The sequence below is a fragment of the Rhinatrema bivittatum genome, chromosome 12 (genome assembly GCF_901001135.1).
Source record: "Rhinatrema bivittatum chromosome 12, aRhiBiv1.1, whole genome shotgun sequence".
Lineage (NCBI taxonomy): Eukaryota > Metazoa > Chordata > Amphibia > Gymnophiona > Rhinatrematidae > Rhinatrema > Rhinatrema bivittatum.
In genome coordinates, this window is record NC_042626.1 from 16,552,104 (window position 1) to 16,577,601 (window position 25,498).

Genomic DNA, 25,498 nt, shown 5'->3' on the forward strand with positions numbered 1-25,498 from the left:
ACACTTGTTGACAGTTTCACTGTGGCAGTAGCTCAGCAGGATGGGTCAATGCCATTGCTTCACTCTGCATGTCTTTCCTGTTGCACCAGGGTTGCAAACACATCAACCACTGTCTCTCTTTCAGTGCTTTTACCATTACCCAAGCATGTTCTTCCTCAAAAATATTCTCCAAGATGAAGTGCCTGCGTGATCATTCCAAGTTCAAAATAATTCCTATTTCACTCCCTACAAAAGCTCCTACAGGACCATTCTGGCTCTGAAATAGGTTCTGAGCCTGCGCACCCTGCCAATCATTTAGGGCTCTGTACAGGACAAGACCTACCACCAAGAATTCAGACATACATCACACTCCCATTCCTCCAATAAAGTTTTATTTCCTCTCTCTCTGATATGGACACTAGGCGAGACAGTAAATTTAACAGCATAAAGGATGTACAGGTAGATCAGCTCCCCTCCATGATTCACATACTTGCAATATGTATACATCAATAAGAGAAAAAAAGGGTCCTCAAAAGCAGGATCCTAAGCTCCTCCTAGTTCAGGTAATATCAACATTTATTTAGTATTCTAAATATTCTCAGGTGAAGGCAAAACAAGACCAACTTGTTAGAAGTACATGATTCTCAAAAAACTAAAATAATTGACAATATTCTACTAACTGAATTACAAAATAGTTGGGTTTTATGCAAGAGCTACCTGTACATCTGTATAAGAGAACAGCTGTGAACCTTTGCACGTAGAGAATACAATTTAGCAGGAGTGTCACTGAGGCAGAAATCCAATTGGCTGATGGCAGCTTCATCAGTTCTGTAATGACAACCTGACATCAAAATACTCAAAAGTCAGTTTCTACTTAAAAGCAGAAAAGTTAAAATTAAAAATCAAACAGTTAAAAAAAAAATGATTGCACCACTTGTGAGTCCAATGACTAAAAAACAAGAAAATTCAGAACTACAGGCATATACTTCAACAGTGCATTTATTAAAAACCCAAGACAGACATTTGCTGTTCAAATGTATATATTTTTTAAATTTGTTGACAAGGTAAACCAGATTAAGACACTTGTGTCCCAGAAGAACTGGGACACAGAAAATAGTGACTTATCCAAGGTCACATAGTAGCTGAGCTAGGATTAGAACAGAGGTAAGGGAGATTAAGGGATTTGTCTAAAGTCACACCGAGTGTCAACAGCAGAGGGACGTCGAACTCATGTCCCAGGACATCTCCTGATTCAGTCATAGTCCAATGTTTCAACCACTAGACCACACCTCCTCCTAACCTGTCAAAACATACTAACTGCATATCTGATTTTAAATAATGTACACCAGAACAGTCCTGGTTTTATCACATCAAATCTCTGGACCTGTAAGTCAGATTTATTCAAGAAAATCAAGACTACATGTCTAAAGGAGCAAAAGCAGGTCTGGTTCAGCCTGTCTCAGATGACATGAAGCCAGCTATTTGCCTAATAAAAGCTGACATGCATCCCTCTGGGCATCATTAGCACCCAAGTGTGCATTCTGGAGCAGAGGGGCGATACTGAGCTGGAAAGTGTGGCCATCACTGTGGAATCATTTACGCTGCTGTGCATGCTGGCTTTTTACAGCAGTAATGATATTTGCACAGAAAGACAGTTATGCTGGACACCGCTATAAAGAGTTGTGCAACTCCTTCCTTCAGGATCCTAGTTATTTTTATTCATGTTTCACGCGTTCCAAGGCCACATAGAAGCTTTTCTTGTCTTCCAGACAGTGCCAGCCAATTGGTCCAATTTCACAGTCTGCACAGATTAGATACTTTATGTTGCCAACATCTTTGGTGAAGCCAATGTTTTCAAAGGAATACATATCATCCACAAGCCAATGATCCTGCAACGTCTCACCTTCAGGGGAAGTGTCACCTGCCAGTGCTGTCTTCTTCCTCATGGAGGGAAGGAAAAGCTGCCGTGTAAAGACAAAGATTCTATGTCAGTATTAGGGACATCAACTCCAGGAAGAGAAGAAGTCTGAGACCAGCATCTTCAGACAGACAGCACTGAAAACTCGCTCAAAACTGTGCACTTTATATTCTACATCAACCCAGGGGCAGACACATTAAAACATGCAAACTATTAATCCACAGCAACTGCGGACAAAGCAGGCGAGGACACTAACCATCCCAACAGCCTTCTACACTTTCAAAAGTTAGCAGCACACTGGACTCAGACCTCTCTACACTCACTTCAGCTCACTTAGGACCAGGAATATGAAGCCTCTACCCCAACAGACACCAAAATGGGAAAACCTTTTAGTACATAGGTCCCATAGTGCTGAATGAATTTACCATTTCAACATAGCAAAAGTAATTAAGTATTAAGACTGAAACCACAAGTAAAAATGCATCCGTTAAATCCTCTCTAGTAAGATCTGATCCAGGTGCCCTATAAGGCTCCTATTAATAGGTCGGAGACACGTCAGGTCCCACCACCCTTTTTCATCCGGTCTCTTGGAGGCTGGGCGACCTCAAGATGCGCTATGTATGTAAGAAGCAGTATACATGAGAGGGGGGAGGGGTGGGCAGGAAGAAAAATGGGGTAAGCGTATACAGGGACGATACAGAAGGTAGGGCGCGGTGTACAGGGCTGACTTTCACCTCTTTTTGGCAGTACCGCGCCGAACCGGGTAGCAGTACAGTGGAGCTACAGCGCTGGCACAAAACCGCTTTCGAGTTGCTGCCTCCTGCAGACACTAGGCTGGAGTCCGGCTCCATAGCGACCAGACCGGCAAGGAACACGCACCTCCCTCACAACCGCTCCGCCGCCATTAGCAGAATAAAGCGCATGCGCACTTTTACGACGCCAGTGCCACCTACACAAGGGCTTCATAAGGCGCATGCGCACTAGAAAGCAGACGCGGACACTAGGCAGATCAGAACCGTCACCAGACGCACGCGACTTTACTCGCCCACTGCACTGTGGGAGTTGTAGTTCTTTTTTTATGCTGTCTAGGAGCAGAGTAGCCGCCTAGTGGTCAGCGCAATGGGCCCTGAACCAAGGAAGTTACCTATCTCTCTGAAACAAAGAAATGCGGTGAATAACCGATATCAGTGGTTCCCAACCCTGGATATAGAAACTTAGAAATGACGGCAGAAAAAGACCAATCGGCCCATCCAGTCTGCCCAGCAAGCTCTCACACAACTCCCGAAAATCTGACTGGCTGAGGATCCTATACCACAATTCACTAAACGAAGGTATCATGAAAACTAGATTTAGGCAAAAGCCTACATATAAGAAATGGATCACTTTCCCTCTTGAAATGATGTAAGGGTGTGCTACTGCATATCCTCAGTCGGGTAGAAAGGTGCATTCAGGCCAACACATATCTTTGCCTGCATTTGAATTCAGTACGCTCAGCCGAGGAAAGGGGTAATAGCATGTGGAAACCACACGGCCACCTTCCCCTGGAACTAATAGCGCTCATCACATGCAAATGCATGTTGATGAGCCTATTAGCCACACAAAATACAGAAAGTAAAATGTGCGGCCAAGCCACACATTTTACTCTTAGAAATTCTGAAAAGGGTACAGAAAAGCGATATTAAGTCAGAGGAACCAAAATAAAAAAAAAATTAAAAATCTGCCCAACAGGGGGGAGATTGAAAATGGACACAATTTTGCCGGTGTCCGTTTTCCGAACCCATGGCTGTCAGTGGATTTGAAAAGAAGCGCCAGTAAAATTGAGTGTCAGTTGTCGGACCTGCTGACAGCTGCCTCTTCCACTAATGAGGCACTAGGGTCACACTATTGTCCCTAGCGCCTCATTAGCACCCAGCCTTTAGTTAAATACAAAATTGCACACGCAGAAGTGCCTGGGCACGTCCGGAGAGCAGGCACTCAACTTGGAGCACTGGCTCTCCTGCACCTCTTATTGAGTGGGCCTGAAGGAGTTTTACTCACAAAAGGTGTGTTCTAAAATGGGAGTACTATGTAGGATTCTTGCATGGAAATCCCATGCAAATGAGGATATTAAGCATTACTCTGCAATGCAGAGGGTGGGCTAGTCAAACGAACTGCTGGAACTTAACTGAAGAGTCAGAGGGAGTTATATTTCCACTGCTACTTAAAACCATCTGTAATAGACAAAAAGAAAAAAAAATAAGAGAAGTCTGGACTTATCACTTAGCTGGATAAGTATGGACTTAGGTGGATAAGTGGTGGTCACCTTCTCATAGGTATATCCAGGGGCGGGGGCTCGGGCACCCCCGGTGGGCCGGTCACGTTAGTCACGTGGTCTGCCGAGCATGGCCATGACAGAGCTGTGCTCGGCAGACCACGTGGCATCTCCTGGGCAGCGAATCCCCGGGCCGGTGTTCATCGGGAATCCGCCGCTGGAAAGGAGGCTCTAGAACCAGCGGTCACAGGATGAGGGTGAAAGGAGTAGATTCACAAGTAATCTTAGGAAATATTTCTTTACAGAGAGTAGTGAATGTATTGAATAGCCTCCCAGTGTAGATGGTGGAGATAAAAATGGTATCTGAATTCGAGAAAGCATGGGATAAACACAGGGGATCTCTGAGGAAGTAATGGGAATGGTAAAGCTAAATTAGTTGGGCGGATGGGAAGATTAGATAGTCCATCTGGTCTTTTTCTGGCATCATATGCCTAGGTTTCTATTCATTTTTTGTTAGTTCTCTAGCAGCTTGGGTAAGAACATAAGAACATAAGAAAATGCCATACTGGGTCAGACCAAGGGTCCATCAAGCCCAGCATCCTGTTTCCAACAGTGGCCAATCCAGGCCATAAGAACCTGGCAAGTACCCAAAAAAAAGTCTATTCCATGTAACCATTGCTAAGGGCAGTGGCTATTCTCTAAGTGAACTTAATAGCAGGTAATGGACTTCTCCAAGAACTTATCCAATCCTTTTTTAAACACAGATATACTAACTGCACTAACCACATCCTCTGGCAACAAATTCCAGAGTTTAATTGTGCGTTGAGTAAAAAAGAACTTTCTCCGATTAGTTTTAAATGTGCCCATGCTAACTTCATGGAGTGCCCCCTAGTCTTTCTACTATCCGAAAGAGTAAATAACCGATTCACATCTACCCGTTCTCGACCGCTCATGATCTTAAAGACCTCTATCATATCCCCCCTCAGCCGTCTCTTCTCCAAGCTGAAAAGTCCTAACCTCTTTAGTCTTTCCTCATAGGGGAGTTGTTCCATTCCCCTTATCATTTTGGTAGCCCTTCTCTGTACCTTCTCCATCGCAATTATATCTTTTTTGAGATGCGGCGACCAGAATTGTACACAGTATTCAAGGTGCGGTCTCACCATGGAGCGATACAGAGGCATTATGACATTTTCCGTTTTATTCACCATTCCCTTTCTAATAATTCCCAACATTCTGTTTGCTTTTTTGACTGCCGCAGCACACTGTACCGACGATTTCAATGTGTTATCCACTATGACACCTAGATCTCTTTCTTGGGTTGTAGCACCTAATATGGAACCCAACATTGTGTAATTATAGCATGGGTTATTTTTCCCTATATGCATCACCTTGCACTTATCCACATTAAATTTCATCTGCCATTTGGATGCCCAATTTTCCAGTCTCACAAGGTCTTCCTGCAATTTATCACAATCTGCTTGTGATTTAACTACTCTGAACAATTTTGTGTCATCTGCAAATTTGATTATCTCACTCGTCGTATTTCTTTCCAGATCATTTATAAATATATTGAAAAGGGTCCCAATACAGATCCCTGAGGCACTCCACTGTCCACTCCCTTCCACTGAGCACATACATTTCTATCCCAAATGCAATATCCAAACCATCCCATTGCCCATGTTTGAGCGCCAAGCTTTCTAAATGTAAACAGCTTCAAAACGTAGCAAGATTGTTGCCGGAAAACTAATGAGGTTGTTGCCCAAACATCTGACTGGATGGGCACTTGGCCAGCATGAGCCTAGTTAGTTTCTGGGAAGTGGTAGCCCGCTGGTTCCAACCTGTAGTATAGCTAGGTCATATTTTCTTTACGTGGCCCCTGTTTTCTGATGATCTTGTCCTACCGCTGCTGCTCTTGACAGAGCGAAGAGCACGTTGTGTGAAACACTGCCACTCTCTGACTCTCTTCCTAGCACTGTCTTTTACATCTGCCACAAGCTCACTTGAATTGATGCAATACAGGTTTTCCACTACCACACCTATTGCACTCCCAGGAAAGTAGGTTCTTTCCTCCAACTTCATATTATGACCCCCCCCTTACCCTTGAAATTCCTTTTCTCTTTCCTGTAGCCTTTGTATGTGCAGAGGCGTTTAGAAGGCAAAGTCCCACGATGGACTGTAAGCAATGGAGTCTCTCTCTTCTGCCCCCAAACAATATATTCAAACAGGCACATGCAAGACCATACTAAAGAATAAAGATTTTTGGATGGAATAACAGTTAGGTGAAGGTCAGGAATTCTGATACCATACCTAGCTGCCTGCTGCTAAAGGAAATTGTCTAATACTGTGACACAATATTCCTGAGTGCTACTGCTAGTAAGAGGAATGATTGCTTTAGTGTGCTGCAAAACAACTATCCATGTGCACATTTATCATCAATGCCTTTTTTGGTTGCTGGGGGGATTTTGGGGGACAGGCAGAAACAGCAGGATGCAAGCAGAATTTAGGAAACAATCACAGCAACTAGCGACACACAGGACCTAACCTTGGTGAAACCAGAGCTGCATTTTAGAGGCCACTCACAGTAAAGAAAACGGGCAAAAAATAATTTGGAGAGACTTCTTTTTAAAATGATTAGAATTGTGAAAGCAAGGACTACCATCATAACCCTTGCTGGAGGAGGGAAAAGACGCAGGGGCAAGCACAGAGGATCCCTTAGTGGTAAGAGAGCACAAGTAAAACCTGGCAATTAAGAAGGGGGAATGGGGAAGGAGAACTGGTAGAGTAGGTGAGCCTCATTGTCTTTATCTGACCTCATCTTCAATTATTTCTTTTAAAAAATTCTTAAAGCGAAAAAAACAAAAACACAAAATCCACAGCCGAGTATAATACATATTTTATTTTTTCCATGAAATGTGCAATGGTCGAACACCAGACACAGAAGGACAGCACTCGCACAACACAGACACGACAATGGCGGCTGCTTCTCTGGCATCGAGGGCTTTCAGTAACAATCCGCCTGTCACCCGTCAGTCCCCCTTCTGCCTCCTGGAAAGAGCAGCAAACCCCAGTGGAGGTGTGCGGGAGAGACAGCCCCCCACACACCCTTCTTTGCACCGCTGAAAAGCGTGGACCTTTTGGCGGATTACAAACGCACAGTGGCACCCTCTCCCGCTGGACTCCTGTTTCTATGAAAATAAAACTCAGGACGTGAGGAGGAGAGCGGATTCCCCACTAACCCCTGTCAGGAACATGAGAAAAGCAAACTGTACATGGACACGCTGCACAGAACAATGATCCTATACAAAGCATTTCTATGTCTCACGGTCTTAGGATGCAATGATTATGGCCTGCTGTGCATTTAAATTAGACACTAAAACAGATAACAGTACTTTGGTAAATGAGATGCTGTCACTTGATGCTTATGTACCTTCACATGAGAGCCCTATACTGTGAGACGCATGGGAAGGAAGGGCGCTAGGAAGCTTCAGGCATGCCACGGACAGTCCTGCTGTAAGCATTGCGCTGCTGATCCACAGTGATACAACTACACAGCCCGCTTTGAAATCCCCATTCCTCTCCCGCACTGAAATGCATGGGAAGTAGTTTTGCCTTTAAAAGAGAAATGTGAAATGATCACAAGTTCACAAAGGTCCGATTCTGTTCTAACGTTATTTCACAGTTGTCAGAGGGGGCACTGCAGATCCCCCAGACCAGAATCACAGCTTTGAAAAGCATTTCGATTGGAGGCTCTCCCCCCCCGCTACTGGCATAATGTCACTTATCACCCCTCAAAAAATGACAGACTGGATTTCCCTGCTCCTTCCCTCCCCCCCCCCACCCAAAAGATTGACTGATGGCTCAGGTTCGAGTAGCTGCTTTAATACAGGTAAACTCGGCACTAGTCCAGACCTTGTATTGCACTTCTCACTCCCCCCCCCCCCCCCCCCACACACACTTTTGGCGAGGATGCTCAGCTCCTTCAGTCCAAGCAGGTGGCTGGCGCTGCCATCGATTTCCCCTTTCTCTCCTGGCAGCCTCACTTCTCCCTCAGGACACAGACCCCGGCATCGCAGCGCTGAGTCCCCATAGACGTCACCACTTCCCAGCTGTCAATGATGGGGTCGTAGCACTCAATGCTACTGAGCAGGGAGTTTCCATCGTACCTACAAAATAGCAAAATGAATAGATCACCCTCTCCAGGCCACCCATGCAGAACCTGACAGCTACATCCCAGCCCTCTGTGACCCCCAAGAGAATCACTCCACCGACCTGAGCTCAGACCAGTTACATCCCTGAAATGCCCCCTCACTGCCTCTTTTCTACTCAGTTAAACATTTAACTGCTTGGCAGGGCGAGAAATTCAGATTTGGGGGTTTATCCAGTTAACTAAAACAAATTAACCGAAAAGCTTTTTATTGACTTCATAGAGTTATGAAGAAACGAATGTTTGCTCCATATTGAAAACACGGTAGCGTCCTTGATGCCTTGTATTTCTCTGTCTCCATCTGCTGGAAAGGAGGCAAAACCCAGCAGTCTGGACTGATCTGGGTACGTACAGGGAAAACAAATTAACCGAACCAAGGTGTTTATTGACCATAGATAGCGTCCCTGTTGGTCAAAAGCTGTAAACCTTTGGCTGTGAGCAAGGCAATGGGGCTGCATGTTGGCCACTGCTTGATATGCGATTGGACAAGAAAACTGAGGCCACTTCATAAAAGCATGAGACAAATTGGTCATGCTGCAACTTCTGATTAATGATGCATGCAATTACATGCCCAGGCGGCTTCTTGTACATGGGCAAGATAAGAACATAAAAGGAGCGTCAGTGCTGGCTCTATGACTGTATATGCTGTGGAACAAGAGATCTCAGGTCATGACCTCTCTGCAATGGGGACAGACAGGGTCAGGGGTGCACCAGGACCACCACATCTAATCCTGGGGATGGAGCGAGAGAAAGACTGCCGTTCTGGCTGTGGCAGGTGCTGCCAGGCAAGAAGTGGCATGGGGGTATCCCACAGGCGAAGCCATCCAAGCCTCGGGGCCTGCAAAGGTTCAAGCCATCTGCGTTGGGTTACAAACGCAAGAAAGGAGGAGGCAAGCTGTGTAAGAGACATGGTCCCTTGCCCAGCAGCATGGCTCGCGGCCCCCTTACACCAACATGCCCTATGGCCTTACCCCGCTATGGCATACAGCCTCCCACGCAGCACTGTTGCTCCCACGTAGCAGCGAGGCGTGGTCATGCTAGTCACGGTCGTCCAAGAATCTGTGCGGATATTGTAGGCCTCCACCGAGGACAAATGCGATGTCCCATCAAAGCCTCCGACGACATAAATGTGATCGTTGAGTAGTGAGACTCCAGCTCCTGCAGGGGTGAGCGAGAAAAAGATTCAGCAAAAGCTACAGCAGCTGCCCAAAGCCTTGTGTGGTTCTGTCAGTCAGGGAATGGTCACATGTGGCCTACATTATTATTATTTTTTTTTTGGACCTGAGGGTATGAGCTCCAGTCACTGACAGCCTCCCCCCATCAATATATGACTAAGTTTCACTCCCTCCGCATTTCTCCAGAATTTTTCCTGAAATTTAACGGGTTAGCGGCCCGATTTAATTAAATTCACTTCTAGACTGCCTTTCCAAACCAACAAGAATGATCAAAGTGGTGTACAAATATAAACCCCTCTCAGATTTTATAATGTACGCCACTTTGATCATTCTTGTTGGCTTGGAAAGGCAGACTAGAAGTGAATTTAATTAAATCGGGACGCTAACTTGTTAAATTTCAGGTTCAAAATATTGTGGTTGCTGTGTCAGTCCACCTGAATACGTAGAAATCAAGGGTCAAACAAGGCGTAGGCGAGACCGTCCAATTTTTCATCTGGTACTTCCTCCTTTCTCTTGAGCTCAGTCAGAACCAGGGCTGGAATCTGGTACCATGAGCCTTCAATTCACGGCTGAGGATCTCCCCCTGCCCCATTCCAAGCCCTGAGGCCAAGAGCCCTGCACCTGCCAATCTAGAGACATGCATCATCACGACCTCAGGATTTCAGAACTTCCCATCTGAAATTATCACTTTGGATTTCTCACCCACCATCAGATATCGGCTGCTCTCGCCAAAATGCCTCGTTCTCCTCTGTCAACCCATATCTTTACTGCGCTGCCATTCCAATGCGACTTGTAGCTTCCTAACACATGCAAACAGCCTCATGCCAAGCCAGTTCTGTCCTAGCTAAACCCAGTGTAGCTTAGGTGGTTTCTTGATTGATCTAAAGAAGGGAGCTTGCTTCTCCAAATCCAGCCATAGATGAATTGGTCTAATTAAATGGTAATATCACTTGCATGTTTGTTGACCCTTATTTCTGCATAACTGGTTCCGTACAGGGGCTGTGGGGGTGGGGTCAACCAAACTCCGCCCTTACCCCAACTCCACCCCCTCCCAATTTCTTATTTTACCCTTACAGTTAGTCATTCTTTCTGACATACTCTCTTTGCATAAATCCCAGTATAAATATTCATTCCTAGACCAACCAATGAAGTGTCTGATGCTAGAAAATCATTGGGGTCTTCTCTCTGCCTGTGCCCCTGAGGAAAACAGCATTACTAACAGAAGTGTCATCATCGGGGGCTAAAGATGTAATCAAAGACCAAAAAAATGTGCTCTAATGACAGAGAAACAGCCCTAATTGTCTGCTCACCCTATGTTGCCCTGGCATTTGGCCCCCACCCCCCCTCCGGGGGAAAGTGGGAGATGGGTGAATGGTGAATTCTCTCGGGGTCGGTGCAAGGATATTAGGCGCCCTAGGTGAATATTAAAGGCTTGTTTCTCCCCTCTCAACACACAATTAATAATTATGCATTCATAACAGATTTTACATGAAAAAAGGAGATTCAGAGGTAATGTCCTTTTTTCCAGGCCTGTCTGGCTCTTCAGGCCTGGAGTTGGCCACCCCTGCCATATGGTACTGGGCTTACTGGAAAGTGTGCTGCATTTGTGCTTGGCCTGCAGAAAGCCATAAGTAAACTGAACTACAATTATAATAGTGTCAGCTTCCCATACCAAAATACCACTAACTGCCAGCATTCAGCCAGTAAGAACCCTTCCCATGAAAATGCAACACTGCAAATATTACTCCAGACATTAAAACACCAATTCACCTCCTATTAGGAATACAAAACAAATCAAGCTGCTATACAGCCCTACACAGAAACCATCCACTAGAGAATACCTGAGCTCAGTCTCACATGCAGTCCACAAACCCTCACCAAATAAAGACTAAAGAGCCCACAAGTATAAATAAAACCGTGCGGACAAAAACTGAACTAGAGAGCACAGCATCCAGACCCTGCCTCATAAAGCATCAAACAATAAAATAAAAAAAAAAAGCCAACATCACTCATAAAACTATCCTAATAAAACAAATATTTCAACCAGCTGATGAAGAGAAAGAGTGCATATTCAGCACCACTTAGGCAGATAAGTTCAGACTTACTCAGCTAAGTGGCACTGTTTGAATATTCAGCCGTGTTTAGCCAGAGGGCGTGGCTACCTATCCGGCTAAGTGCAGATATTCAGCTTTCTCCAGTTACCTTAGAGCTGCTATTGAACAGGTCTCAAGTTACTTGTTTATTTTCAGTTTATAACTGTCAACCATACTAAGCGGTTTACAAAGTAAAAACAGAAAATATCAAATGCATAATACAACAATAGCACAAGCTCAGATGGATAACAGACAGGCAGACTACACACATTATTGTCAGGCTGCTGTAAGCTCTACAACTCTTCATCCGATTACACTGAACCAAATGCTGCTTGAAAAAGGAAGGCTTTAAGATGTTTACAAAATGCTGCAACGTACAGAAAGTCGGGTAAGTTGTAACATACAGCAAAGTAAGCCACTCTAATCATTTTTCAGAATTTGCCTCGCCTCATCTAGCCAACAGACAGCTGAACAGTTTAAACCCACATGTGCTATAAAATCAATGTACAGAGAGTGTTTGCACAATACCTCAGCGTCTGTACAACAGAAGCATCTCGTCCAGCCCTAGTCCTATCCCACAGTGTCCATACAATACCAGCAGCATCTACCCTCATTCCACAATGTCTGTACAAAACTAGAAGCATCGCTCCCATCGTATCCCATTCTATAGTGTCATTAGAATATCAACAACATTTCATCCCGTCTTATTCCTGTCCCAGGTATCTGAACCTCTCTCTGTGTCCCACTTTCAAGCCATGGGGCGTCTTTCACCCGGTTCTGTCTCCTGTCGATAAGAGCATCTCACCTGAGCGTTTTGTAGCCATTGGAGTCACATTTGTCCAGTGTCCGGTGTGAGGGTCGTATCTCTCCACGGAGTTTAAAATATTAAGGCCATCGTATCCCCCTGCATTTGAGCAGCAAGAGAACCAGGAACAACATTCACTTTCATCTCTTACAAAACAATCAACACTCCTCATTAACAAAGGCAATTAAACTAAATTTGCATGCACTGCTTCCACTACACGCAAACATTCTTCATGCATATTCAGTGTGGATATCCTGAAAATCCGACTGACTTGCAGTACTTGAGAACAGGAGTTGCCTACTGTTGCCTTAATCTAACTTGCTCCAAAATCTTAGTAAGGACTCCTGCATTCACATATCCTGCAGCAACGCAGACAACCCCACATCTTCTCCCAATGATACATCTCTGCAGGAAAATTAATTACTTGCCTTTAGAACGGGTGGCCAATGCCAATGCCAGTCCTCAAGAGCCACAGATAGGTCCTGGTTTTCAGGATATCCACAATGAATATGAATGAGACAGATCTGCATGCACTGACTTCATTGTAGTTAAATCTCTCTCATGCATAATTATCATGGATATCCTGAAATCCTGGCTTGTTTGTGGCTCTTGAGGACCAAAATTGGTTACCCTTGCTTTAGAAATTCCAGAGACTCCCAATCCCAATCTCCGGTGCACCAAGGACGTTCACCTGCCCATCCCCACCCTTATTTTAAGGTAGTCGTGCAGCAGAATGGCAATCGGGACATTCCAATACAAAACGTGGGGGGATTACTTCTCTAAACCAAGGACAGGCAACTCTGTTCCTTGAGTACTGCAAGCTAGTCAGGGTTTCAGAATATACACGAGATGGATTTACATGCGATGGAGGCTGTACATGCAAATACATCTCATCAATATTCAGTGTGGATATCCTGACAACCAGACTGGCTTGCATCATTCAAGGATCAGTACACTGCCTGCCCCTGCTCTAAACAAAACTGAGGACTTTTTAATGTAAGGTTCTCTGCTGCTCACAGATTAAATGGGTGTGGCTGGTACCTCTTTCAGATTGCAGCTCAACACCTGGGGATGCGGGTAGCCCAGATCAGCTGCGCTCATGTGCTTCACCCCAAGGACCCCTCTAAATACAAGGTGGTAAATCTCGAAGCAAAGATGAACTTAGACGGAGGCATACAGGAAGCACAATACAACTTTACTTCCATTGTATGGAGAAGTGTCGCACCATATAGCTTCCCCTAGCTAGATGGCTTGTGACCCTATGCACTTCTATGGTACAGATGAGACCTTGTACCCTATTCCTGACCACATACCCATGCAGTAAATGACTCCATTGGCTACCACGAGCCCTGCTCCTTCCCGAGCTGTCTGCATGTCTCCCAGCATGCTCCACTGGTCAATATTGGGATCATATCTCTCCATACTGGTGTGACGCCTGCTTCCATCAAAGCCCCCAGACACATAGATCATATCTAAGGGACAGTGCAGAATACACAATCATTCACTTGCTATGCATTTTTTTAACATTCACCGAGAAATCCAAACTGACAAATTCCTGGGTTTCAGCCCAGAGCCATGGCAGAGAAGAGCTGAGCTCATGGACTCAGGGCTTTTCCTAAATCACAGTTCAGTGACTGAATATACCAGGCCTGCTAGGCACACACAGATTAAGGAACTTGTGTCTGTAAAATGCATAAACTGAGTCGCAATTTGCCACCAATGCCAGATCACAGGATGCTTTGCCGAGGTGACCGAAAAAAGTTCTGGCTATTTCTTTTATCTTTTTCATCCTGGCTTCTCTGTTCTCTTTTGGGCTTTCAGCTCAATTGGAACCAACTCCTAACAGGACACCAGAGAAGCAGGAAACGTCCCCCTGTAGCAAGTCAGCCCCTCATCTATCCCAGGCACCACAGTGACAGCCCTTGGCACATGTGCCACCCTGCGTGCCACCCGTAGAAATCAATGGGTTCCCTTTAAACCGGGGGGCTGGGAGTACTGCCTTCACAGAGTTTCCAGCCCCCACTAGCTTGACAAGCAGAAGTCGGGTCACCAGATCAAAGGCAGATCTTGTGTGGCAATGCCCAGTACTGCTGTGAGGACAGTGGGCCAGCAGAAGCCGTGCTTAATCCTGACGTACATAAGCCAAAATCATAAATCAATATCAATTTAGCTCATGTATCTTAATATAGCACCTTTCACCAAGCAAATCAAAGCAGTTTAGAAAACTACAGATTTATATAGTAAAGAAAATAAAAAATATTAAGAGTTACTAGCTCCTGTTCTATGGAAAGTGCTAGCAAAAGAACTGCAGTGCATTAATGAAATTAAAATATTTAGGAAGGTGAAAGCACTATTTTATTAAAGCTTTTACTTTGTAAATGTGTGTGTTATATTCACTGTGTTATACTGTACTGCATGTTAATATTATGGATGTAATATCGTACTCCACAATGACTGACTGTAGGAGACTGCAGATTTTAAAACCTGGCATCTGCATACTATGCATCAGGATTTCGTATTATCCCCCATTTTCTGCACTAACTTCGATGTGTGACTTTAGTCAGTGCTTGAAATGGACAGGAACAGTGTCCCACTACCTGCTGACCCCTGCAACACATGCTCAGGCTGATCTGGGAGCAGGAACCCACAGCTCTGCCAGGCCGGAGCTGACGAGGGTCCTCGTCAGCATCATCTCTTGCCTCGGCTGCTGCAAGCAAAAGATCCTACTCCAACAGCCCCCTGCCTCCCCTCCTCACCCCCAGTCTCTGCTGCTGCTGCAGCAGGGGGAGAAAGATCTTAGTCCCGTTTCCACACCATGGCGCCTGGTGCCGCTGTGGAAGAGACCTTTTCCCTTACCCTTGGAACCTCTGCCACCAGAGTTGGGGGGACTTCCTATCCTATCTACTATGCTTTCTGCTTCTACCCACACTGATTTTGGGATAAGAAATCTCACTCTTCCTCCAACCACCGCTGCTAAGGTAGGGATCCCTCTCCCTCCACAGCCTCTGCTGTCACCAGCAGACAACAGGGCCCAAGGAGGAGAGGAAATGAAGAGACCGCATGAGAAGAGGACAGGATAGAGGAGAGAAAGCATGGCGAGAGCCAATACAAAAACATCTGGGAGGAAAACAGACTGGAGAGGGAGGCGGCACACGATGAAGGGATAGAGAATGCAGAGGAGAAGTGAAAGGGGATGGTGGCCTATGTGTGCAGCAAGGGGAGAGGAGGGCGAGAGAGACAGGGGAAGGCCATTCATGGAAGGAGCAGGGTTACTGGCCCTGTCTAGCCTCACTAAAAAAAGGAGGAGAGTAGGGTGCACATGACTGAAAGGGAAAGCAAAATGCACAGGCCACAGTTTAAGAAAGGAGAGAGGGGGAGATGGGAGGGTAAGTATAGGTAATGAGCATGAGAGAGAGATTTGGGCTCACGCAGAAGACAGTGGTATCAGCCGACCTAGATCTGGGCCCAAAGAAGAGGTAGCAGCTGGCCTGGCCCTTGGCTCCAGGAGGAGGGGGGAAAGCAGGCAGCTGTCCCTCCAAGCCTACATAGAAAGAAGAGAAGGCCGACTTGCACTGCTCCTGCCCTGGAACCTCTGGAGGTGGCGGGAAGAAATACAATGAGATGATGGGAGAAATGGCAGGGATGGAGAGAGAGAGAGAGAGAGAGAGAGATACAGGTACACTGCGTGAAACCATTCCTGGGGCTATTTTCCATTTTGAGTGCCGGTTAAAGTAAATGGACATCATAGCTTACTCCAGTCCCACTGGTGATCAAGCCATGTGCAGTGCAGAAATCACAGTGGAGCGGCAGGGCCTGAAAAGGAAAACTGATTCTTACCTGCTAATTTTCATACCTGTAATACCACAGATCAGTCCAGACAAGTGGGTTTTGCCTCCCTACCAGCAGATGGAGACAGAGAACATAACCGAGTGTGCCACCTGAAGTCCAAGCCAAGATTAATCTTTAAACCCCTCTATTGGGCGACAGTAACAATGGGGCTGGAAACCCCCCTCAACTGGAGCTCTAACACGTCCAAACCAACGTATCTGAAAACTATGTACACACTGCCAAACAGCACCAAACTAGAAAAGCTTGTGCAGTAAAAACATGGCAGGAAAATCAGTCTTTCGGCATCTACAGATTGGGTCTCTGGACTGATCCTTGGTATTACAGGAACAAAAAGTAGCAGCCTTTAAGAACCAATTTTCCTTTCCTAAACATAAGCCAGATCAGTCCAGACAAGTGAGATTACCCAAGCACCCGAAAGACCCGCACACAGAACACTGTCACCAAAGGACGCCTCGTCTTGCGCCCTCGTCTGGTGAAAGTATGAATCAAGGACCACACCGCAGCCCTACAAATCTCCTGGGGTGACAGCAGCCGACACTCAGCCTAGGACGCTGCTTGCACTCTTGTAGAATGCGCCCTAAGCCCTCTGGCACCTGGCGACCTTTACAAATGTAAGCCAAGCAAATTGCCTCCTTAAGTCACCGAGATGGTAGCTGTCGAGGCCTTGTCTCCTTTTTCGCTACAAAAAAAGTACAAAAAGGTGATCAGATCGGAGAAACTCATTCCCAACCTCTAAATACCACAACAGGATCCGCCGCATGTCTAAAAGGTGTAGCTCCCTGTCCCGTGGGGAATCTCTCAGCCATTCCGGAAACCCCGGAAGCTCCACCGACTGATTAAGATGAAACGAGGACACCACCTTCGGCAAAAAGGAGGGACCCATTCGCAATGTGACCTTGTCATTGTAAATCCTCAAAAACGGATCCCTGCAGGGCAAAGCCTGCAACTTCGAAATCTGTCTAGCAGAACAGATGGCCACCAGAAACACCACCGTCAGAGTAAAATCCTTCAACATCGCTCTCCGCACCAGCTCGAACGGGGCCCCACCTGGCACAGATGTGATCCGAAGCTTCCTGAGATAACTCCCATTCCACTGGGTCCAATTGTTGCCTGCTGAGGAAATCTGCCTGCACGTTGTCAACACCCATCACGTGTGAGGCCGCTATGCCCTCGAGATGGTGCTCTGCCCATGCAAACAACCATCAATCTTCCAGCGCCACCGCCTGACTCTTCATTCCACTTTAGTGATTGATGTATGCCACCGCTGTCGCATTGTCTGAGAATACACAAACCATCTGACTCCTGACAAGTGGAAGGAAGGCTTCCAGGGCTTGCCGGACCACCCTCATCTCGAGACGACTGATGGACCAGGACTTCTCCCTTGGAGACCAAAGCCCTTGAGCAGAGTGATCCAAGCTGTGAGACTGACATCTGTGGTGACCACCATGGAGACTGGGGGCTCCAAATCCGCTTCCTTTTCCAAATTACGATGTGACAGCCACCATGATAGACTGGACCTGGATTCTCGTAGTAGGGGCAAATGCAGATGGTACTCCTCAGACACCGGATTCCACTTGGATAGGAGTGCACGTTGAGGTTGCATATGCACGAACGCCCATGGTACCAAATCCAATGTGGTCGCCATGGACTTCAGAACTTGCAAATAGTCCCACACTGTCAGAACTGAGAGCCAAAGAAGACGCACCACCTGCACCTGTAGCTTTACCACGTGATCCACTGACAGGAATACCCTGCCCCTCTGCGTACAAAGTGGGACCCCAGATATTCCAAGGATTGAGTCGGCGCCAGGTGGCTCTTCGCCATGTTTATGACCCAACCCAGCGACCATAAAGTGTTCATCACTCTCTGAAGGGACCGCTTGCATTCCTTCTTTGATTTTGCCCAAATAAGCCAATCATTCAGGTATGGATGCACCAACATTCCGTACTTGTGTAGAGTTGCTGCTACTGCCATCATCACCTTGGTGAAATTTCATGCCAAGGTCGCCAGGCCAAAGGGGAGAGCCCTGAACTGAAAATGCTGCCCCAGCACCATGAACCAAAGAAACCTTTGATGTTCCTCCCAAATAGGAATATGCTGGTATGCTTCTGTCAGGTCTAAAGACACCAGGAACTCTCCCTTGTGAACTGCTGCGATGATGGTGCTCAATGTCTTCATCTGAAATCGCGGAATCCAAAGGACCCAGTTCACCTTCTGCAGATCAAGAATGGGACAAAATGTGCCCTCCTTTTTTTGGGGAACACAAAGTAAATGGAGTACCTTCCCTTCCCCTGTTCCCCCTGCAGAACGGGACTATGATATGCAACTCTAGAAGCCTCCCCTATGGCTAGCCTGGCTTCATTGAGTTGACTTTCCGCCAATGATCCCCTGACCAACTCCATCTCTGGAAGACCTGCAGGCTCCACGAAAGGACTGACGACCCTCACCCTGTTTTGAAGCTGAACTGGTGGAGGTCTTGCCTGACAGAAATCTGCACGAATCCCGCAACCAGACTCGGGCTGGAAAGACCTTCTTACTGGTTCTCTTACCCTCCGGCAACCTGTTCCCTTTCAACTAGCCCAACGGCTTCATTAACTGATCCAAATCATCCCCAAAGAGAAGCTTCCCTTTAAAGGGGAGATTACAGAGCTTGGCCTTGGACCACATATCTGCCGACCAACTGCAACACCACAGACGTCTTTGGGCTGCCAACACTGAAACCAAGCTTCTAGCCGATTTGCGCACCAAATCATACAGAGCATCCACTACATAAGCCACTCCCGCCTCCAGGTGGGCCGACTGCAATGCACTGCCTTCTCCAGTCACCGCTTGTTCTTGGGCCTTCTGCACCCAACACAGACAGGCTCTCTCTGCATCAAGCTGGCACAACAGCAGCCCGTAGACTCAACGCAGTCACCTCAAACATCTGCTTCAGCTGGATTTCCAACTTGCGTCCTGTACATCCTTTAGGGTGGCGGCACCAGCCACTGCAATTGTCGTCTTCTTGGTCACCAACGATACTGCTGCATCCACTTTGGGAACCCTCAGGAGGTACAAAGTCTCTTCCCTCAGGGGGTAAAGCTTAGCCATAGCCCTACCCTCCTCCGGGTCACCCATCCCCTGCCCTCGCAGGGTGAAATCAGAAACCCCTCCTCCATCATTTACATTTATTGGATTTATGAATCGCTCAACAAAATAGGCCTGAGCAATGAACATCGGAAACATACACAATCATAAAATTAACAAAATGAGACAAGGTTAAAACAGAAATCAGACAAAGTCATAAAATTCTTCAGTCTCAAATTAAAATAAAATCAAAATGCAAAAAACATCAAAGAATAAAAAATGTACAAGATAAAAGAAAACTAAAATTTAACCAAAAAATAATTAAAAGTAAGTTAAATTAAATAAATAGGTTATCATGTTTCCTAAAATGTTTAATAGAATCAGACTGCCTCAAGAAAGAGGTGGGGGGAATCTCTGATTCGGTGGCCGCGAGTCCCTGCATGCGATCCACCACGGAACAGGCCGCAGACGACCTCCCCCGCCCCTTGGCAGAAGAGCCCTCCTTCCCCTGCTGTGCATTCAACGCAGAAGGAATGGACATTCAGATGCGCCGATCAGAGCCCACAGACACAGCAAGCCACTATCCAAGGCTTTGGTGCCATTTTCATGTACCCCAAACGCAGCTGGCCGCCACGCAGCATCCGACCTAACTAGGCCATCCATGCAGTAAAGCGCCGCACTGTTCCATCCCGCACTGAAATCAATGGCATGTGGACAGCACCCAGAGCCATAGCCGCAACTGAAGCACCGTTCTCGCCGGCATACAAAAAGCTGCACAGGCCACAGCCGCCCTCACCGACAGGTGTCGTGCAGGAAAATTCGAGCCACACCCGCAGCCCCAAAAAAGTCCGCCTTGGCGCCGGCCTCCGTGAACCCCCAGACCCCCGGGTCACCGAGCAAACGCAGCCAAACAGCCCTCCCACCTCACTGTAAGGATAGACAGCTCCGATGTCCAAGGTCCTTCCACCACCAAGCCTCAAACTGGCCTTCCTGCCCCTCATGCTCATGCTGATCTGGGAGCAGGAACCCACAGTTCTGCCAGGCTGGAGCTGAAGAGGGTCCTCCGTCAGCATCATCTCTTACCTCGAGGGAGACAGTCCCCTGGCTATGGACCCTCTGATGCACTGCGGACGAAGCCAAGACAGGGGTTTCCAACCGCCGGGTCACCCTGGCTCCACCTAAGGGATGGTCTACGAAGGAGCCTAACACCTCAGTGAGCTTCTGACTTCTTCTCCGTAACCCTAAACTAACTAACTTCTTTTCTTTTTTTTGTTTTTCTTTTCTAGACTGCAGGTTTGTACCTCTACCATCTGCTGGAAACAGAGGAATACTGAGGGGACTGCAGGTGGCACTCTCTGTTATGTAGCAGTGCCTCAAAGTTTTGCTCTCTGTCTCCATCTGCTGGTAGGGAGGTAAAGCCCACTTGTCTGGACTGATCGGAGTATGTTCAGGAACAGTCATGTTGCCTCCCATTTTGGGTGTTTCTCTAACCTGCCCTGGTCCTGCTCACTGCACTGGGGAGTGAATGGAAGGTAAGTGACTCGTTTCCCCTTTATCTCCACCTCTTTTACAGTCATGGCGACAGTGCTCCTGGCCCAGGGACTTGCATCAGCTTCCTCTGGAGCCCAGCACAGCTCTGCCACACACCTGTCTGTGTCTATCGCGTGATGCTAAAGGTTCCTTCTGCCCCGGGCCTCAGCTGCATCCCCAGCCACTCCCGGCACAATTCTAGATTTAAACAGGAGAAAAGATCAGACAGGTACTAAGACATAGGGCCAAAAAATTAGCAAGTCAGACACCCTCATCATACAAAAGAGCTGGCAGTCTTCATTCGGATGCGATTCAGACCCAATTCTTTTCACATTGATAACATTTTGCCTGCATATTCTGCCTTTCATGACGCCTCATTCAGGCACTCTAGGTATGAAAGAGCTGTTAGGCAGCGAGAGAAAGGGTGAACATGACAGGATCTAGTCTTCTTTCAGCCTAACTGGTTATATAACTGTATGCTCTCTGTGAGAGCATTATTACTATGAACTATTTATAAACACACATGAGTATAAAACTCCTCCACACCAGCGCACAAGGCTCTACATGAAACCAGTGCTTGGGTACCTCCAAAGGTTGTGGCCCCTGCCAGACCTCGCCGCACATTCATGGGAGCCACGGAGTACCAGACACCATCCTCCTCCGAAGTATAGTCCAAGCATTCCACTGAACTGAGGCGGGAGCGGCCGTCATAGCCACCAATCACGTAGACGCGGTCATTAAGGGACACAGTGGCGACGTATCGGCGTTTACGGGTAATGCTCTGAGAGAAGGGAGAGAGGGCAACTTGGAAAAGACTGTACATAGCAGCATATCACCTAGGAGAGAGATGCAACACAGCAGATTCTGAGGGCGGGGGGGACTGCTGAGGATGGAGTAAATAGGAAAATTGGTTCGGAGGCAAAAGCCAGAAGTCTGGACTGATCTGGGTACGTACAGGGAACAGACTATCCAGGGCATCCCTTCCCCCCTCCAAATGCATACACACTTGTGCATATTCCTCCCCCCTTTCCTCAGCATGATTCGCTCTCCTCTCCTCCTTGCCACTGGCAGCATTTATCTGTGCCTGCCTCATCTTGTGCCAGCTTCAACCTAAGTCTGAAGGCAGGGGACCCTATAGACACTTGGGCTGTGCAGTCTCATGGGACTCTTTCAGCCCTGCATGTTTGGACTTCAGGCTGAAGTCGGCAGATGCACGTAACAAATGTCATTCTCCTCCTGCTGGCAGGAAGGAGGAAAAGAGGCTCAAAGCACAGGGTCCCCAAACTGAGCTGCCCTATCCAGGAACAGTTCTACGCTTCCCACTTCATGCACACAGGGGGGGGGGGGGGTTCTACAGTTAAATCTCTCCCCAGGAGAGTGAGCATGTGTGTGTAGTGATCAGAGCACTGATCTATGATTGAAGAGGTCATCAGGCATGAACCAGTCCTAGACAGAAATCGCAAGTAAAGATTATATTGGTCTGGGGAGGCAGTGTTCACAGCCCCTGGTGGGGAAGGGGCGGGTCATAGCTCAAGGGAGACACCTAGTGGCCAGATTGAGGGCCCATGATAACAGGGTAAAGAAGGGAGCCCTGGTGCCTGGCCCAGCTCCGGGCCAGTGCTAATTGAGTTTGGAGGAAATGTAAAACAGAGTCAAAATCTACAGGTGGATGCGAATGAAGGCTCGTGGTGCCAGCTCCCAGCCTCGGCTTCAATTGAGCTGGAAGCCCAAAAAACAGGAGCAAATTGCCTTGTTAAAAAAAAAAAAGTTGGTATATCCAGGATACCAAAAGGGGACGTGAAATAAATCAGAAGGATTTTCCCTTGTGTTATCTACTAAGAAGGTTTGTCTAGAAACCTGGAGAACTAAAAGATATTAGTAAATCAATTCATAGAACATGAACATTTGATTACTGCAGTCTGTGCCTGCAGAGCAATAAAAATCTGTGTGCATAGAAAGCTAAAACCCAGGATACAAGAGCCCACCTCTGTGGTGCACTGTGTGGGAATAGTGATGGCCACACCCTCCGCATGGCAGTCTGAGGAACAGAGAGCAGCTCCCGCAGCAGGCACTGGTTAGCTTTCCAGCAGCTTCCACTCCCATCATTCCCAGCAAGGTGGGAATGAGCAGAAACCTCTCCACCCAGAGGGAGTGGAGACTGCCAGGCGGAGGGCGTGGCCCCTCTCAGAAAGTGCACCTGAGCAGAACCTGCCTTCAAAACAGGAAGACCAATGTCAAGGCAAAACATGAACCTTTGCTTGTACCATTTCAGAGGAGGAGGAGAAAAAGCCTATTTTGGTACCTACATCCTTCCCTGATGAAATCCTTGGTTGAACAGCTTTTCAGTTCAGGGTTTTTTTCCAGCTCTGATGTCGCCGCAGGTCCTTGTCATTTCAACACTGCCTAATGTCATGTTACAGTAAGTCTTCCCCTGAACTCGTGCAGAAAATCATGCTGTAGGGCTAATCCAGCAGAGCTTTGGAGATCGGTAACAGTAGGAAATTAATTGGGGTCCCAAGAATGTTCTGAATTCCCTCAGGGGCTTACTTTCCAGACAGCCATGCTTTAAGAAAAAGCATGGACATGCTAAGCCTTCTATGGCTGAGAAAGACACCACTCAGAGATCGATGGACTGAAGGTCTCCATGCTTGCTGCCCATTATAACAAGGCACAAGTATTTCTATCTCTGTGACTGCACGTATTACATCTGTATGTGGACAATATCTAAGCTAACGAGCACCCCAAATCCTGACTCTGCGTTTCCAGTTGGCCTCGGGGCAATCCCTTCTTACCGGTAAGAAGCTCCACTCTTGGGTTTTCGGGTCGTATTTCTCCACAACATCGATGGGGGACTGCTGACTGCCGAAGCCTCCAATCACAAGCAGCACTTCGTTAGCGCCTAACAGCCACAGAACAAAGCAGCAGCAATTAGCAAACAAATGTTCTCCAAAATGCTGAGTGTCTAGCCCATAAGATAATTCTTTTCGTTCATCAATTTAAAACAGTCCCCACTGGGATTGCAGCTACACATTCGTGATCAAGAGCTTCAGTCCTGCAGGACAGCTGCTCCAGGACCACCCCAACATGTGATCACTCACGGGCTGATACAGTAAAAGTCACGGGAGAGCGGGCGAACGCCCGCTCTCCTGTGCGCGCAATTCACTAAATTAATTTATTTAAATTAGGTCCGGCGGTAAAAAGAGGCGCTAGGGACACTAGCGCGTCCCTAGCGCCTCTTTTTAGATAGGAGCGGCGGCTGTCAGCGGGTTTGACAGCTGACACTCAATTTTGCCGGCGTCGGTTCTCGAGCCTGCTGACAGCCATGGGTTCAGAAACCGGACACCGGCAAAATTGAGCGTCCAGTTTTCAACCTGAGAGCCGTGGGCCGATTTCAAATTTTTTTTTATTTTTTTTTTTACTTTTTGTAACTTTTGGGACCTCCGACTTAATATCGCCATGATATTAAGTCGGAGGGTGCACAGAAAAGCAGTCTTTACTGCTTTTCTGTGCACTTTCCCGGTGTCTGGAGAAATTAACACTGACCTTTGGGCAGGCGCTAATTTCTGAAAGTAAAATGGCGGCTTGGCTGTGGGTTTTGCATCCCTACCAGCAGATGGAGGCAGAGAATAAAAATGTTGCAGGGGTTCTACACATCTGAGAGTGCCGCCTCAGTCCCTCACTACTGACCTGTACCCAAGCCAACTATACAGAGTAACAACTCAACAACTCAAAAACGCCCTAAGTGAGGGCGAACACCAAACCCAAAAATTGGAGCCTCCCAAACAGAAAAACTATAAATCAACCCAAGGGGCTAACCAAAACCTGGCAAACTTCTTTCGGCTCTGTACATATACATTCTGACCGTCCTTCCCAGCAGGCTTGCCAGAACACGGACTTGCCATAACGGTCTTGAGAACATTAAAGGGCTGGGTCTCTGGACTGATCTGTGGTACTTCAAGAACAAAAATTAGCAGGTAAGAACCAAATTTTCCTCTACAGTTCATACCTCAGATCAGTCCAGACAAGAGTGATGTACCAAAGCACCCCTACACTGGGCAGGCCTGCGAAAGACCAACTCTCAACACACTTCAAAGGTCGGCTCTCCTGGAGCCTGAACATCTAAATGGAAACAGTAAGATAAAGTGCGAGGAGAAGACCGCGTCACCGCTCTACAAATCTCCTGCGGCGACACTAACCGACACTCCGCCCACGACGCTGCCTGGAATTCTTCTCCCCTTACAAAAGTAGGCCGAAACAATAGCTTCCTTCACCCAATGCACTATCGTGCCCTTGGAGACCTTGCATCCATTTCTGGCACCTCCAAATAATACAAACAAATGATCTGGCCGCCGAAAACTGTTTGTGACCTTTGCCTCTGGCGACTCAGCAGACCAATTCGGGAAGACAATTCAGGTGAAAAGAAGATACCACATTAGATAGGAACGAGGGTACCATGGGTACATTGTGCAAAGACTAATCCGAAATCTTCAGAAATGGCTCCCCACAGGATAAAGCCTGCAGCTCAGAGATCCTTCTCCACAAAGAAATCGTCACCAAAAATACTACCTTAAGCATGAGGTCCTTTAACAACGCTTTCCTCAATGGCTCAAAATGGAGGCTCACAAAGC

At 47.1% G+C, this 25,498-nt stretch overlaps 2 protein-coding genes across 7 annotated transcripts in view; both read right to left on the reverse strand.

Moving 5' to 3' along the window:
- Positions 1 to 960: 960 nt before the first annotated feature.
- RABIF (RAB interacting factor) lies at positions 961 to 2,829 on the reverse strand. The gene is made up of 2 exons (XM_029573929.1): positions 2,632 to 2,829; positions 961 to 1,940 (listed from the first exon to the last, which is right to left on the reverse strand). Exons 1-2 carry the CDS (start codon positions 2,746 to 2,748, stop codon positions 1,695 to 1,697), a joined length of 363 nt encoding a protein of 120 aa, XP_029429789.1. The 5' UTR covers positions 2,749 to 2,829; the 3' UTR covers positions 961 to 1,694.
- A 4,196-nt stretch (positions 2,830 to 7,025) lies between these two features.
- KLHL12 (kelch like family member 12) overlaps positions 7,026 to 25,498 on the reverse strand; it is a 30,173-nt gene continuing 11,700 nt past the window's right edge. For all 6 annotated transcript variants that reach the window (XM_029572881.1, XM_029572878.1, XM_029572882.1 and 3 more), the window contains 6 exons: positions 23,663 to 23,769; positions 21,456 to 21,651; positions 13,739 to 13,897; positions 12,426 to 12,524; positions 9,324 to 9,510; positions 7,026 to 8,311 (listed from right to left, as the gene is read on the reverse strand). In XM_029572881.1, coding sequence (XP_029428741.1) covers positions 8,185 to 8,311; positions 9,324 to 9,510; positions 12,426 to 12,524; positions 13,739 to 13,897; positions 21,456 to 21,651; positions 23,663 to 23,769 — 875 coding nt within the window. In that variant the 3' untranslated portion in view covers positions 7,026 to 8,184. The remainder of the gene's footprint in view (positions 8,312 to 9,323; positions 9,511 to 12,425; positions 12,525 to 13,738; positions 13,898 to 21,455; positions 21,652 to 23,662; positions 23,770 to 25,498) is intronic.

Excerpts from the sequence above, each read along its gene's own strand:
- RABIF (XM_029573929.1), bottom strand. The coding sequence starts at position 2,748 with ATGGAGCCGGACTCCAGCCTAGTGTCTGCAGGAGGCAGCAACTCGAAA. Across the intron at positions 1,941-2,631 it reads CGCGGTACTGCCAAAAAGAG|CTTTTCCTTCCCTCCATGAG; the intron begins GTGAAAGTCAGC and ends TTTACACGGCAG.